This window comes from Lasioglossum baleicum, chromosome 5 (genome assembly GCF_051020765.1).
Source record: "Lasioglossum baleicum chromosome 5, iyLasBale1, whole genome shotgun sequence".
Classification (NCBI taxonomy): Eukaryota; Metazoa; Arthropoda; class Insecta; order Hymenoptera; family Halictidae; genus Lasioglossum; species Lasioglossum baleicum.
The window spans coordinates 16,334,833-16,351,918 of NC_134933.1; the positions used below are offsets into that span (position 1 = coordinate 16,334,833).

General features: G+C 46.6%; 1 protein-coding gene across 1 annotated transcript in view; it reads right to left on the minus strand.

Annotated features, from left to right (window-relative positions):
• Nucleotides 1-7,240: 7,240 nt before the first annotated feature.
• LOC143208821 (uncharacterized) overlaps nt 7,241-17,086 on the minus strand; it is a 70,123-nt gene continuing 60,277 nt past the window's right edge. The window contains exon 2 of the mRNA XM_076423666.1: nt 7,241-7,720. Within this exon, the coding sequence (XP_076279781.1) occupies nt 7,353-7,720 (368 nt within the window). The 3' untranslated portion in view covers nt 7,241-7,352. The remainder of the gene's footprint in view (nt 7,721-17,086) is intronic.

A 17,086-nucleotide genomic window follows, 5' to 3' on the forward strand; every position in this document is an offset into this window, starting at 1 on the left:
GCTCCTTTGGAATCGGGAGCCACGAAGCCACGCCCACTGAGAGACACCCAATTACAGTTTCAAGGCCGCCGGAGCGTATCTGTAGACCCTAAGTCTATTTCAAGGGTAGTGCCATCAATTGCAGTTCGAAAAATTATAACAACTACATCCTTTTTCCTTCTGCGGGCAAGCCAGAATGCTCCCAAGGGCAAAGAGCTTTCATTGCTCGCGGTATACCGATTTAAATACTCATTAATTAACCTCCCAGGTGACTTCAGCGTTCTCGGAAGAAGTCTGAAGTTATTCGGGCCAAGCTTGAACGGTGTTGTACAGGCTTTGGTTTTTGCGACAGCCGATCGAGGTCGCCGCTGATGGATGAGGCTCCGAAACCGCCCCGTAAACAAGAAAGCTACAACGCCCCGGTGGATTGTCGGACCACGAGCAGTGTATTAAAACGTGGCTAAGTTTTAATTAGCCCGGAGGTAAGTAGATCGTCGATCGCCGGCAGTTATGGAACGTTGTCGCGCGATCAAATAATAAATTGGCTCGCGAGCATTTGGTGCCTTTCTAGTAGGTCCTACTAAGTAGGAGGACGGAGCTAACCTGGAGTTGAAGAATTGCCTTCTGTAAGTACCCGGTAACGTCATCTACGATGGGAATCGACGGAATCTGCGAGCTCAGGTAGCAGAGAGCTAGCTTACTAGGTCCCCGATGTCGCTATCGTTCTCACGTCCGCGGGGACTATTAACATCTAGTTAGCCGAGGCAACACCTACAGGGGGGAGTCCAGGTGAACGTGGTCGGGATCGCGAGCTCTCGTTAGCGGAGGTATCACGGCCGAAAATCAGTCCTCCTCCCGTGTAAATGAATCCCGTTGGCGGGAGGAGGATCAAAGACCCCGGTAGGCAGGTAGAGTAGTCGGTCTGCGAGGAATCGAAAAAACTGCGGCTCCAGAAAGGGGGACCAGGGTGGAACAGCGAACGAAGAAGCTTAGAGAGTGGGTGGAGGCAGCAAGAGAGAGAAGGAGAGAGAGAGAGATTTCGGCGCAACGAGTGGTCAACCGAGATGTATCGTATTAACGAGGCCGACTGATGGATCCAGTCTAGATTCGCCAGTGTCTAATTACATTGTGGACCGAGGGAAACTCGTTTCTCGCGTGCTCAACCCGGACGATCCCGTCGAAATTATGGATCTGCCGCACGGGGCCGCAGCTGACTGACGCATGACTGGCTGCGGGTTAAGCGAGTCAACGAGTAAATGAGTTTGAATTACGGGGGCGTGTCAATGCCAGGGAAATGATCTGCCCGGCCCGCTATTGAGGAATCTCCGCTTGCCCGGGATTATGCAAACGGGTCCACGCCGCCGCTGCATGTCGTTAGCGGACGGAACACTCCGGAGAATGCTTTAACGCTCACCGCTAATCGACTCTCGATCTTTCTTTCCCAGATCTACCGGTTAACAGATCCTAGGTACTCTGGTTCTATCGAGTTCTATTTAATCCTTCAAAGTCCAAAAATGATTTCTATTATACTCGGGAATTTTGATTAAAGAGATTTTTGGGAAATAAAAGTCGCGTGCGCGCATTGATATTAGACTTGGGAATTTTTGTAGTGAAATTTCTGTGAAGGGTGCCTCAAGTTAGCAAAATTTTGAAGACTATACCGTTTGAAAATTTAAGCTAGCAAGTTGAGGCAAATGGACCTTTACGTAAGATAAAAATGTTCTACCTATTATAAAACACAAAAACAGAAACAAAAATTAATTTCTTCACTTGACGTTTAATTTAATTACAATTGACATAAAAGTTTAGAAAAAAATCTATCTTTCGACTCACACACGCAACGTATGCAAACCATAGGCGTTCAAGTAATTTATGTGCCGTTTCGGATCCACCGATCAATTTCCGTCACAAGTGCATAAAATCCGGAGCCGGGTAATAGCAAATAAAAGAGAGGGACAGCGAGAGGCGTGGCCTAACTTCGGCAGGTGGTGGGGCGCGACCTTGGGCGTGCAGTTCTCTCTGTAATCTCCTCGTCGATCGTATTACTTTGGTAAAGTTGAACACCGGGGTACATGCATGGAACGGAGGTACACTCGTGAAGTAATAATGCGGTAATGTGGAATATTGTATCATTGTGCCTGTCCATAAAGAGTGGCGGCAGATGAGACAGAAAAAGGGAATAGTGGTATTAATGTATCATTTAACCGGGAGTGAGTTCAGCGAGGGTGGGAAACGGTAGAGTCGCATGACGGTATCGATTAAATCGATAGTGCCCTATCGCGTGAACAATGGACAATAGAAATCGGCGGCGGCGGCGTCCGTGGACCGCAATCGAGAGGGAGATGCGATCCTTTTTATTTTTCATCGGGTGTCATTCTCGTTTCGCGGAGACCCGGTGGACAATAAGCGAAATTACGCCGGCGTACCGGCTGGATATCGGTTGAGTTATTGGTGTATCGGCTATATCGAGAAAATTGGCGGTGGTCATCATCGCCATTATGAATTCTTTATTTGGATGTTGCGGCGGCTGAATTACAGGGCGGCGCGGGCTACCTTGCTTACTGCTTCATATATCGACTCGTCGGTACCAGCGATGGCTACGAACCCCACTCGAACACGAACAACAAACCTCTTGCCATCGGACTGGTTGCATGTGTTCATTCCACAACCGGTCATTCATCGCATCGTCCACGGAGAGCCGTCGAGAGAGTACTTACACTTCGTGACACATCGCAGGCTCGTAAATACCATGTAAATCACCAGCTTTCTAAAAACCCGACTCCTTTTGCTTTTACATTAAAAATATTGTTGCGCCGAGACTGACCGCCAATTTCGATAAAATGCTTTTCAAATGATAAATCGACCCCTTAGTTACCGTGGAGGAGGTATTGCCTACTGTTTATTCAAATGCATCATTTACTTACGAAGCGTTTCGTCGTTGATGACACGCGCGTATCAATTTGTACAACGAGGAGTTTCTGTATTTGGATGCAATAACAATTAGACCGGACATCCCTTTCCCAGACCGCTGATGTAATTATAAGACTGTGGATTTTTGTGCAAAATAAACATTACTGCATTGATTGCGGTAAGAGACAGGAGCCACATCAAAATATCTTGCAACCTTTAAATATTTTCTAGAATTGCAAATAATATATCTGTTTTCAATCTCGAATGCTCAACTTTTCCGTAAATGCATAAAATCCACAATCTAATAATTACGCTACCGCAGCCAAAAATCTTTACCTGTTCCAAGGTACTGAATTTCTGAACGACCAGAAGACTCTCAGAATACAGAGAAAACGTGATCCGGAGTGAAGTGTACAAGGAATCCGCGGTTTTCCGATCGTCCTAATAGAATGTTCGGCTAATGGGGGTGCGGATGCGGGATTACGCTGGAGCCTAGAGTAATTGGTAGATCGGCGTTCGAAGTTCGTCGTTGATCGAGGATTTCACGAAGAGCAAGGCCCGAGGATTAATTGGCAGGCTTGGTTACGACTTCCTGGTTCTCCCGGGTAGCCGTCGAAGTAGCGACGTAAAACGCGGCTCGGCGAACATAACGTTCGATTACATAATCCCCCGTAATAAAAGCGAATCACCCCGGCATGGCACGGCTCGGCAGAAGAGATGTCTCGGGACAGCTGACGCGTAACGTTGTCGTCGTTTAGCCGACATATTTTTTTACTTCCCGTTGTTTTCGACGCGACGCGACGCGGCGATCATATCGCTAAAACGCGTCTTATCGTTTCTCGAGAGCGGCGCAAGAGCAAGAGCATCGCCGCGACTGGCTTTCGCACACACCAGTCGAACCGTAAAACGTGTAATCAGCGTGCATGCTCGCCGGGCGTAATCGCGCTTCTAATAGACATCCTAGATTCAGCGGCGATTAATCGATCAACGGGCCGGTAACGACGCGTGTTTTATATCGAGATAATGGACGACAGGCTAATGACGGGCTCATTAACGAGACTCGATATAAAATGGTTCCGTTTAACATCAGATACTCCCGGCTAACAGGAAGTAGGTCGGTAATACTGTTCGCCCGGTATCTTCTCTGTACATCTCTCATTGCGGGAGAGACTGGTCGTCACCGATGGCTAGTTAGCATTTCTATTTACGAGTGACCGGCTTCGGGAAAGCGCCGCCGAGACACCATTAGCCCGACAACCATCGCCGTCAAGCTAATCGTGTTTCGCCATTACGATAACAGCCTGGAAAATCCTGCATTTACATTTCTTGCTGTCTTCGAATTTAAACGGAATCTCAAATCGCGTTAGGACGATGCGGGAAACCGTATTACGAAACGCTTCGTTTAACTTCACTGCGAATATATTAATCTATTACGCGAGAAATGCGAAAGTGAGACAGTGGCGTCTCGATCATCTGAATTGATCAGGAGGAAAGTGCAGTTCGGATGATAGAACTGCCACTTCGCCAATCGTTATCGATTTGCTCCTCACTGTTCTTTCGGAATTGAAAATATTATCGAACATGCACTCACGAATAAAAATAAAAGTATTATGTCAGCACGCTGATATTGGACTAATAAATCGCATAGCAGTGTCAATACTTCTAGCTCGAGACTAGTGTAAAGCCAGGTTGCCGGAATCTAAATAAATATTTTAATAATTATTATCCTAGTCTGGTGGCGCAGCGATGCAGAGAGTGCTAGGAATTTTGTAATACCGGTTGTTGTTGTTAGCGAACGCCCGAGCCGAGATGACTGGTTATGACGACTGCCAGAGTTCGCTTGAACAGGTTCGACCGGGAAAGGCGAAATGACTTCATCTTAATAAATTACGGCTTCGAATAAACCTTGCAAACGACTTCAAAAGGTTCTGGGAAGGGCCGCGTGTATCACGCTATTTTTAGAGAATAATTCCTACTCGTCTCACGCTCGCCTTTGAAGGCCCGCGATGGCCCTGTGGATTTGTATCTGCTGCCAGTTTTGGATCCGTTGTAATCACCAGTAAATTATGTGTTAGTGAATTGTGGATTGTGAATTAGTGAATGATGAATTTTGTAGTAAATTCATCTTCTTTATTAATCTTTCCATGTTCCAATTGTAGATACATAAGTTGATTCTAAGAGTACCTTTAACATCACTGAAACTGCTCCTGAAGAATAAAAATCTCTTCATCCCCTGCAGATACTCACCTGATTCATCCAATACCCTCTAAAATAGAATAACTTGTTCGAGAAGCTAGATGAATCAGTTTGCTAAATGGCATACAAAGAAAATTTTAATAGGAAGTTGCATTTGGTCGGAGTAGTGAAGAACATAGTAAAGCTTGTGTGAAAATCAGTACATATTACTTTTCTCGCTAGTCCGGCCGAAAGCAATTTTTAAACAATTTTCTCCGCCTTTCATGTAGCAAACTGATCAAACCAGCTTCTCTAAAAATCTCAAATCGTGAATAAGAAATTTTTAAAAAGTTATCAGAGAGCTTGATCGCTCGAGCGGATAATTGAATCCCGTTGGGGGTCGCATAATTCGCAATTAGGAACATTATAGCAACATTTCACAGCGAGAGGGACTTACCTGCCGTTCAGATCCTCGGCTTACGTTCGACACAGAAGTGGATCATCGGGAGAGGGTGTGTGTGTGTGCGGTGGAAATCGCAATTACAGCGCGGGTGTATTTTAAATGTCTCCATTTATTTAGACTCACTATACACAGTACTAAGTCCGACTCGCACGCACACATGCACGCACGCACGCACTCTCAGCTTCCCTTTCACGCGTCTATCACCTCGTAAACCATGAAGCGGTGTACGCGATACGGATTTACATCTTCTAACGCGGTCGTAAAGCTCACTAATTAAACTGATGATCAGGTATATTGCAGTGTCCCATCTATCGTTTATAATTCTTCTCTTCGAATTTTTACTCTCTACTCGTGTGTCCCGACGTTCCTATCTCTCGTTTACACGTAAATATTATCGAATGGGGCTGTTTGGGGGGCAAAGGGGTGGGGCTTCGAGGGAGTCAAGGGATGGGGAAACGACGTATATACAACTTATGTACAAGGTCTGAGGCTCGCATCGGGGACGCCTCGTTTCATAATTTATAATGCGCTAGAATATTTGCTTAATAACTTATTACCGATGCTCTCTCGCTCACTCTCACTCTCTTTCACATCATCTCTCTTTCTCCGGATCATTTGGCTTTCTCTACCATCCTCCTCGTCACACAATAAATACAATATAATACAGGGTGTCTCGCGGATTCCGCTAAACCAAACAGAATCCCAGCCCGCCCGTCCTCGAGCGCGCAGACACAGGAAAACGGAATTTTCGATCTCCATACCTCACGCGCAGAATTTTCCCATCAACAGAAAACGGCGGAAAATACGGTTCTTTGTCTTTCAAATGTAGCAGGACAGTTCCCGTTCGTTCCAACTCGAACAGTTCCACACGCATGGATTCGAAAATTTTGTCTGCGCGAAGTCTGCAATTCGCTCAACTATATTTTGTGTCACGCCCCACTTGGCAAGACGGTACAGTTAGATTTCGTGCAACTCGTGCAACACCGTTGACCACCGCAGCTATTGTACTCGTCGGGAGCTCTCGCTTCGAGAGGGAGAGAGACTACTTCATAGAACCGTTCATTTCCATTTTGTTAGATAGGTACCGATTAAAAATCCACGCGTATACGTTCCCGCGGCAAAATGCCAAGGATGCCGCGGAGTTTCCCGTGTCTACGCGGCTCCTAACCGGCCCGTAATGTCTCTCGTAAATTCCTCCGTGTTCCTCAACGTTATCTGAAACGGCAGCAGCTGGAAAATGCTCGACGAGGACTCGCCGCGAACGGAAGCATTCGAATATCGAAAATATGATCTGTCGCGGAGGCGGGCTCGAGAGCCAACGGGGGCCTGTGAATATTTGGCAGTCTTTCATTTACACAACCTTCGGACCTGATCCACCGCTCAAAGAACAGCCATCTTAATCCCCTTCGTTCAGAAAATTCTGTTTCGCTGTCTTTGTACTATTCCGTCCCTGACTTCCAGTCTCGATATCCAGAGAAGACCATCCTCAATTCATCGTTCTCGCATTCGTACTCGCTAAAAGTCAGACAAGGGCAGAGATTGCCCCGTGGAGCGCTCTGGCTCCCGGGGAACGACGAAGCCACGCCCATGTGGTGATCGATCCGCTCCAGAACGCTCCCGGAGCAAAGAACTGGCCCTTGCTTGCTCCGAGCGGTGAGCAACGGAACCGTGGTCGTTGAAATCGAGGGAATCCTCTCGATTGTAGATCAATGCGAATGGATGATCGACAGGCAGGCTTGGCGGTGGCGGCTGCACGAGATCCAGAGGTCCTTTCGAGAGCCTCGAGGGAATTTCACTTGTCGTTGGGCGACCGGCAAGATGGCTCCTACGATTTCTCGTCCATCGAGCTGGGCAGAGGCCGTTTCTTCAGGATCCCCAAGTCCTGTACGTTCTCCAGGAAGGTCTTGTGGTGCTGAGCCACCAGGAGCGGGTTCACCGTCTGCACGTCCTTCTTCAGCTCCTCCATGTCCCTCTTGAGCTTCGCCCTTCGGTTCTGGAACCACGTGATCACCTGGGCATTGCTCAGGCCCAGCTGGGCAGCGATCTCGTCCCTGTCCGCCGGACTCAAGTACTTCTGGTAGAGGAACCGTTTCTCCAGCTCGAAGATCTGCTGGTTCGTAAACGCCGTTCTGCTCTTGCGCTTCTTCTTCGGCTGTTGCCGGTTGTTGAACAGGTTCAGATGGTTCGCTTGCTCTGCAACAGAAACGCAAACTCGAGATTAGACAAACTATTCAAGCACTGTCCAGCAACGATCTCCTAGCAGCACAAATTGCTAGGACTGCTGCATGCAGAGGAAATAACAATACATATGTTTGGAAACCTGTTGGCTCAGAGTTGTGATTAGGGTCAGTTTAAAGCAACTCGTCGTGGTGTACACTACAGTGTAATAATTTAAGAACCATGAACTGGTAATACTGCTTTCATCGAATCTCTGAACATTGGCCATGCGGTCTCGGTCCTGCATGAAACGTGACTGACGTCACACGTGCGTGCGCAGCCCAGTGATGATACGTAAGGCGCTTTTTTTCGCGCATGCGCGACGATTCTAGCCTCAGACGGCCTCAGTCAAGTACGAAGATCGGGTACCTTGGCCGCCCCGCTAATTTTGCAAAATTTATTATGACTTGATTTTGAAAAATGAATGTATAACATGTGTACGTGTATATATTGCGACAACAGCGTAGGGCAGCGCCAAGGCCACCACAGTTCCCCACAAACTTCGGAGGTAGATACGTTCCTGATTCGCGAAAAAAGCGCCTTACGTACCATCACTGGCGCAGCCGCTAGCTCCACTCACACATACACAACAACAGTCTAAGAATGTTACGTGAAATTATTTGTTTCGATAGTTTGGAGCCATCTTTGATGCCTCCTAGAACTTCAGAGCTAGCCAAAGGCAAACTGCTTTCCCGAATAACATTGTCTTGGCTAAAATTTGATTGTCCCACCCAGTAGAGAATTTCGTTTACAACGTCTTTGCCAAATAAAGGTGTTTCCTCAGACCATCATCTGTTCACAACTAACTTGAATGACCTTTGTGCGATTCATTCGAAAAGCTTGGGGGTCTGTGACGTTTAGAGACGTTTAGAGATTAAATGAGGAATGCGTAGAACAGAGGAGGCAGGAATAAAAGATAGCGGTCCCAAATATGATTCCCGAGGAAGATGGGTCCGATTCTACTTTCCCAGAATTCCTGGTCGAAGCTAGAGACTCCGTGAAACCTGGTAGGCTTCCATAAATACGCCTTAGAACTCGAGGGCCGCATCTAATATCGAAATTTCTTAATCTCCGAACGAGAGAATAGAGGAGAAATGCAAAACGAATTGGAGATCCTCGGGGGTCTTTGAATACCGGGACCCTAGACGGTGCCTTCCGCCGGGCTGGTCAGCTCCGAGCTACAAATCAGATGCATTTTCGAGCCGCGGAAGGGGATCGACCTTTCTCTCTCACTCTCTCTCTCTCTCCATAAAAATCGTATTACCTATTCGTTACGGTGTTCAGTCCGAGGAATTCCGGGACAGCTTGTTGCCCTAGGGACGCTAAAAGCCCAGTTGTGTTTCGGACACCGCGAAGCAATTATAAGTTCGCGCCGCGCCGGTTGAATAATTAAGAGGAATGACTCGCGAACCTGCGAGTTTTCTAACGTCCGATCGCCAACGCGATGCCGGTTCGATCGTCGCAAGGAGAACTCTAATTGGTGGAGTTCTTGCCGCGGGACGAGACTCTAAAACTCCCAGTGGCTTATACAGTGTCTCGATGCAATTAGCTGATTGTGTTGTTGAATAATTGAGTGCGACCCGAACGCTCTACGAAGCTGCCGCGCAAGCCGAGCCGTGTAATTAACGTCGAACGAGGATCGTTGTAACAAAAGAAGCTAATGGGATTACAACTTCCGGTTTTAAACACTCCGAAACGGTAGCTTCGAAACAATTAGACCACCGAGCAAAGTTCAACGCTGTGGAACTGTCGTTTCTGCGTTTCGCCTGTTTACGGTAAACGAACAATGAAAAATGACGCCCTTATCGCCAATTACCAGAAGAATGCGATCTCAGTAATTTCTGTATATTTCCTAGATGCATTGTTACGAACGTACATAGCTAGACCAAACTCAAAGCATATAATTCTTGGTCAATTGATACTATTGTAGTACCAACTCTGTGAGCAGTTTTCATTCTTCAGATGGTGGTTTAACCCCGAAGTCACTAGTTCAAATCAGACTGCTAACCCCTATCTGTTAACCTGTTGCACTCGAATGGCGATTCTGAAGCGTCAATAAAAATTATTTGTGTTTAACAAATTCTGAAAAATTTTAGTGTGCTTCATATCCATGAGAAATAAGTTCTGGAATTAAAATGGGTTCGATTGCAAGGGGTTAAAAAATATCGGACACTGATCGAAGTCTTTTCAATTGTTATAACGCTCGCAGAGACAAATTCTACGTCATTGAATAGAATTGTTTATTGCATTCGAAGACACTCTGCCATCTCGCAGTGCTTTTATAATTCTTGGATATAATAGCATCGATACAGTAAAAATATAAAGACCTTATAGCTCGCCTAATGTATGCACCAGCAATGAAAACGGGTGATCAGGACTTTCCGAGGTTCAATTGAACTTCTTCGAGTCGCGAGGAACAAGGACGCGCGCCAAGGACAAGAAGCATCCCGGAAAACGGATGCGGAATTCGCGATGGCGTTAGCCATTAGGAAATAATCGAGTCGAATGACGAAAAAAAGAGGCGGCCGATGAGTCGGGGACAAGGCAGTCGGGGAGTCCCTCCAGGATCAAAGAACGCCGCCATCGGTCACACCTGCGCAACCCGAGTGTACAGTCCCACCTGAAAGCTAGCCCCGACGGTGAACAATCAACCTTGTGCTCCACGGTGTCCGGAGACGTAGCTTCTTCTCACGTTCCGACCCATTGAACCCCGCCGATCGAGCCCGTTTCTTCCCGACTCGCTTACAAAATCTTCACCCGAATTAATCGGCATTTCCACGCGACCCGACGGCTCTAACACAATAAGCCTCGTAAACTCACAAAATCCAGGCAATTTATTCCATCGAACAAAAATCCGCCGTTGCTGAATTTCATTCGCGCACAAATGAGCAGATGTAATTTAAAATAGTAAAAACGTTAGTAGAATTTAAACATTCTGTCATATTATTTTCAACCTTTTATCCATACTGACAAGAAAATAAATTTCTATTTCACTGCAGTTTGTTATAATTCAGGTAAAACATTTTTATTTTGCATAAAGATCCGCTATCTAATAATCAATTTTTATATAAAATTATCAAAGGTGTCTTTTAACAGCTTTCGAAAAAATAGCGTTGTATCAGTTCATATATTACTAAACGTGTTTGACAAATTGCTGAACGTTCAAGTGTAGAGTTAAAATAGCTTCGAGGGCAAAGGATGAAAAACATGATAAATGTAGAGAACATTGCCACAAACAATAATTTCTGAGAGTCAGTGGAGAGTGTTATACGACATCTTCGACGATCAAACCGTGGATAAAACCAATATTCACTTACCGGTCCGAATTTATCCTTTCCCAGGATAAAAAGCGACCGGGGGATTTATGTAGGACAAATCGGTAATAACTCAGGAATGAAATCGAGGAGCCCGAACCCGATCCCTCGCCGCTTAATGCCATGTAAATTAGCATCGGAACCGAGCCTGATAAATCGTCGGGCTATTTCCGTGGTCGAAAAAGAGGACTAGGATCTCGGGGCGGTTCAATTAAATCGGCGAAACCCGGAAACACGATTCGACAAAGAGTTACTCCCTCGGACACGATTCTGCTCCAATAACGACGGACGGATAGACTCGGAAGCTCGGGGCTGTCTTTAATTGCAAATTAAAAGAGTCGCGTGATGGCGCTCGGGTATAGAATAACTGCTCCGAAACTGTTACATAAACGGTTTAATTAAACCAGTCGCGCGTAGATTGCGGATTTTATGTATTTATGAGATGAATAAGTAGGGGCCATTTAAGGCAGCGGAGAGATTGACAGAATCGATGAACGTCGCATTACGTTCGACTTATTAAAATTATTGGAGAAAGAAGGAAGTTTCTAAGCGGTTCCTGTCTCTCGCAACTGATGCAGGAGGAATATACATATGTAGCATATACAGGGTGTCCGAAAAATGTGCACTTCCTTGAAAGAGGCGAATCTTAAGGTTATTTGAAGTAATTTTTAACTAACAATATTAACGAAAAATGCAGACCAATCGCAGCAGCGTCTCGGCCAATGGCAGTACTACCTCCAGCGCGACTTGTCGCCGAGTCGCAATCCGCTCGCTATAGCCGCACGCTGATTGGTCCGTGTTTTTCGGTAATAACTCCTGAACGAAACCGCGAAGAACATTTTCGCAAATGGAAAAGTTACTTCAAATGATCTCGGCAATCGCCCTTTCCAAGGAAGTACAACATTTTTGGGACATCCTGTAGGTCTGCAGTCTGATTGCGAAGAATTTCTGTTGCGGGGAATTGCAATTATGAATTTTATGTTCGCCGGTATGAAAACCAAGGCAATCGGAGCAGATGATGGAGATTTCGGTTCTTTGCAAGAGTTATAAAGGTTCTTCTGCGAACTTTCGCCGACAGTATCGACACCTATCAGCCGGATAATATCTATTACGATCCATTACGGCCGAGAAGATTGCTTTCGTAACGTTTCCGCAGAGCACAGCCTGCGAAACGTTACGAAGCTTGCACCTCGTTCGCGTTTTCCGGTTTTCCAGGGGCACGCGTACATCAGACGGCTTTCCGAACCGGAAACGACTTAATTACCGGCCGGGGAAATTTAATATACGTCGAAAGCGCTATTACGTCGTGATACTACGATCTGTCGTCCCGACTGTTTAACGTCGCGAGCGATTTCCACTTTTTGCCGATGGAAATCGTTTAATCGCGGGACAAATGTCGCCGGCAAATGTGGCCGCCTTTGATGAAAAATTACCAATTTTATTTGCCGCTTTTTCATTAGAAGAATTATACCGGTGACACCACTCTGGAGACAGCCGGTCGACGAGAAAAACGCTGTTTATCCAGCAAGGTTCTAAAAACTATTAAAAATCATTCCATCGAAAACGATTGTTAAGCAAGGATGATCGCTCGGTAGTTTAGTTAGACCGCGTATTAGTAATTGTTGCAAGGCGGATGCGTAAGCAGTCGGTCTTTACGGCGAATTTTTGCAAGGCAGATTTTTACGAGTTCTAAACGCGCGGCGATTCGCGGCCGGATAATTACAGCTGCGTTTTGCAAACTTCGCGATCAAGGCAATTTTTTAGTGGAGGGTTTTGATGGCCGTCGGACACGTGCAGCAATTTTTTCCAGCGCAGCGTTTGCCATTTAACCTTCTGCTATCTATGGACACTGAGATGGAAGCTCGTTGCGTCGTTGCGGAATAATGGAGATCAGTTATATCGGCTATAGCTGCTCCTTTAGTTAGGCACTAGTTGCCCGAGGAAATTGGCAGTGATAACGACAAGGATCATTGTGGAATATCGATGTTACAGTAGTTGGGACCTCGTTAACACTGTGCAATGGAAGACGGAATTATTTGACCAAATAATAAATGGATTTTTACATTAATATGCTCAGTGTACCAAGTTTAGGTAGGATTTGCGAAATACGAAAGGGTTGAAAGAGTACTCAGTTAAATATTTACTACGTGAAACAAATTATTTCGACTTTATGTTATTTTCGAGGTTGCTGAATTGACAGTCAAAGTGTAAATGAGTGGTTGACATTTTTGTTTCTGCAAGTGCTACGTCCAATGTCTTTTCTCGAGGAAATTGTCAGCGATAACGAGAAGGATCGTTGCGAAAAATCGAGATTATGGTGGTCTCTTATCGGCGGGGAGGTATTTTTTAAATGGGTGGTTGGTTCGACTGGCGCGTTCTTTCGGCGAATCTAATTCGGTCGAGAAAAGTGGGCAACAATTTTGTCGTCGGCCGTCCATTTTGCCGGCCAGAAATACGGTGGCGGTCGAGCAGCAGAGAGAAACACACACAGAGAGCGAGAGAGAACGGAGAAACGACGATAGGAAGAGAGCGGAGGAGTGCTCGCCGAGATATTAGTTTCTGCGGTCGACTCTCTGCGGAGATTTAATTCGTTTGATGTTCACGAATTCGCCGCTTCGGCTGTCCTTTCGCAACCTGCCTCTCTCGCCTCGCCTCTCCTTGGTCTCGCCTCGGTCTCACCAGCCTCCCAGCAGTCGTCGATCTCCGACTCGCGGATTTTCTCACCTTTCTTTGTGATTATACAGGCCCTCGCATTTAGCCGCGATCCACTCTTCTCGCCTTGCTTTGCTTTGCTGCTTCTCTCTCTCTCTCTCTCTCTCTCTCGCTTTCTTTCTCTCTTCCTCTCATGTCCTCCCTCGCTGCTTGGCGACGATGCGCAACGACGAGACAGGACGCAAGGCACGGCGACGCGCGCTCTTGGATTTTCAGACGGCGCGGCGAAGCGAATGCGAAAGCTGCTTAGTGCCTTGACGCGCTGACTACAACACAAGGATCCTCCGTTCCAATGAGGATTCAGCTTCCAACTGCGCCAAAAGCGATCTACCTGGTCTCATAAATGCTAAGAAGCCATCTTTTGCCGAACGACTCCGATGACGAACGGACTCTGGATGCTACCGATTTTTGCATTCTGAGAAGCTGGATTAGATAGACCGAGATCCCGATAGCTGTGAAAGTTCAGATGTATTTTCTACAATTCGAAAATCATCGTACAATTGATGTGCGAATGATAACAGAGGTTTAAACCATAAAAAGGGGTAGTCCAGGCAAATTTTGAGGTGGAGGCACTAAGGTAGAAGTGGTTGAGAAAAATTATGCTCTCGCGCATTGCTGGTTCTATTTAGGGGATTCAGACTTTTGTAGACAAAGTGGTTAATGGTTCAAGTATGTACTAGCTGAGACACTTAAAATTCTCTGAAACTATCTGTGGCTAGCTTGGGGTGGACCAAGTGTCTCCCAATGTCCTCTTAGCCTATCTCGGGCTAGCCTAAATTGAAGGGATTTCTCCTTTAGGGACACCGATCTATATTGAAGCTATCGAGTTCATGCATTGAACAACAGCTTCCATCAACGAAAGCGATCTCGATCAGCTCGATCTTAGATCCGCGGAGATTCCAAATTGCTGGGGATGGCGAGAGGCCCGAGTATGTACGAAATTCCGGATGCTCGCGACGGGGTTCACGTGTTCGACCCTTGACACAGAAGCTCGAGCGTGCGAGCGTTCTCTGGAGAAACGCGACGCGCTCCATCCGCGTCCGGGCTGTTAAGTAGACACGCGAGGTCCGAGAATGATCGAAGCGCTGTAAAAAGAAAGAAAGAAAGAGAACGGGGGAGGGGGAGGAGACAGAGAGAGAGAGAAGGAGTGGAATATAAAAAAGGGAGAGAGAGAGAGAGAGAAAGCAAGAGGTGAAATTCCAAGTGCACCGGTTGCGCTTAGGCACGTATCAATTGCGAGCCGACACGCCAATTGGCGTGCGGAAACGCGGCTGACGGCGCGCCGCGCCGCTTCGAGTGCCGACGCGGTGACTTCCGCTAAAGGACGCCGTACGTCTCCGGATTAACGCGTTAAAACGTGATTTACGTTGATGGTCCGTGGATGGCTTGGATGGCGTACCGGGAGGCGACGACGACGAATCACGACGCCGCTTTTAACGTATTCGCGGCCCCGTAATCGACCGGCCCCCGGAGGCTGCCGCGGAGCTTAACCGAGTTAATGAGCCACGACCCCGGCTCTCTTGCGACTTTGATTCAGCTGCTAAGATATGCCCCATTTTGATGGGACACCTTATTGGATCCTACTCGCGGAAACTCTTTCTCCCTCCTCCCACCACTCTCTCACTCTCTCCCTTTGTTTTCCTCTTTCTCTTCCCGCGAACCGACGGATAGTCTGGGTTAGGTCGGACAGGGATAATCGTAATTGAATGGACAGGCGGCCTCGTAATGAACCACCAGGTTTTGGCAGAGTCACCCTGTTAATCGAAACCGCGTGCTCTCTCTTGCTCTCTCTTCTAACCGGCCGTGCTTCCTCGAGTTCCACGATGTCAAAAGAGAGGGTTAGCCCGGCGATGCAGCAGGTGGTCCATCTGGCCACTCTTAGATCCACGGACCATTTGATCCGACGTAACAACTAGCCCCCATAATGGTTCTCTTTCATCCGACAGGCTTATTCCCGGTAGCTTTGTTTCGCCGAGCTTTCTCTCTCTGTTTTAACACCCGACCTCTCCCAAATTTATCGTCAGGAGACTGTGGATATTATGCATTTATGACGGAATTAGGTGGGGCGCATTTAAAACGGCGAGAAAATTCGAGGAATTTGAAAACGACGATATTTCAGTCGACGCAATGTTTATTTTGAAAAAGATCCGCAGTCTAATTTTCGATCTACGGGTCTTTACGCAAAGTCCCGTGTTTGTAGCCTTGTTGATTAAAACAACACTCCTATAACGCGATCAATTAAATTACATTAATTGGAATTAAGTGACACTGCATTACGAGAGCCTCAAAGAAATCTAATCTTGTACAATATAATATTTGGTGGACGAAAAAAATAAAGAAATGTGGCATACAAATAGAATCGAGAATATCAGGAGAATCAAAGAGATTCGAGGTGCATCTGGTCAGCGAAATGGAATTTCCCGAGGAGGTTGACGATGAAAGAGACAGACAGCGCGCGGCCAGCGGCCATTTTGGTTCCGCTCGGGCAGAAATCACTCGAGTATAGTAGCGTCGGAGTTAAGAGCCTTGACGATCTTGAAACGGTGAGCCACAGTTCTAATGGATTATTTGGTAACAGTTTCTTGTTAGCTGTCTCTGACACGGGTACATCCTCTCTCGAACGATATCTTGCGGTAACCGCAGCCTTTTGATGGTTCGTTAGCGCGCCGTGCAGAAAAGATCGCTCTAATATACTTATTATCCTGCCAATAACGAAAACTTTCTCAACGAAACAGAACAGAAACTAGCAACTCGGCGTATCCTCGGACACTTATACACCTATTCCAGTTGAATAAATCAAAATTGCGTTTGAAACGTATATCACAGGAGACGACGATTTATTAGAAAGCACAAACAAGTATCAATTTATAGGAGAACACCGAAGCTTCCGCTCGTTTTTGCAACGATTTGTTTCTTTCCCCAAATTCCCCGGCCCCCTTACATCACATCTACGCGGAAGTATTTTAGCTAACGATGTTTTACAATTGATCGGAGCAGCCCCGTTCCCCAGAAAAAGAACGACGCCTTTTTACGCGCTTCTTTCGGAGCAAACAGGCGTGACTCTGAACAGTGATACACGGCGGAACTAGCCTCGCAAAATAGCCGTGGATGCTTGTACTCTCACCGCAACGGAACGGTCCGGTTACATGTAAATCGATCCCGGAATGCCTGTAATTTTCTTCAAACGATCCTCTTTTTCCGAGCCCCGATCCACGCGGTCAGGAAAAAACCGATTTTACAAAGCAGCGTGACTCGTTCGCGGCTCGGATCGCTGGAATCGATCGCTAAAACATCAGAAGCTTTTATAACAATGCAG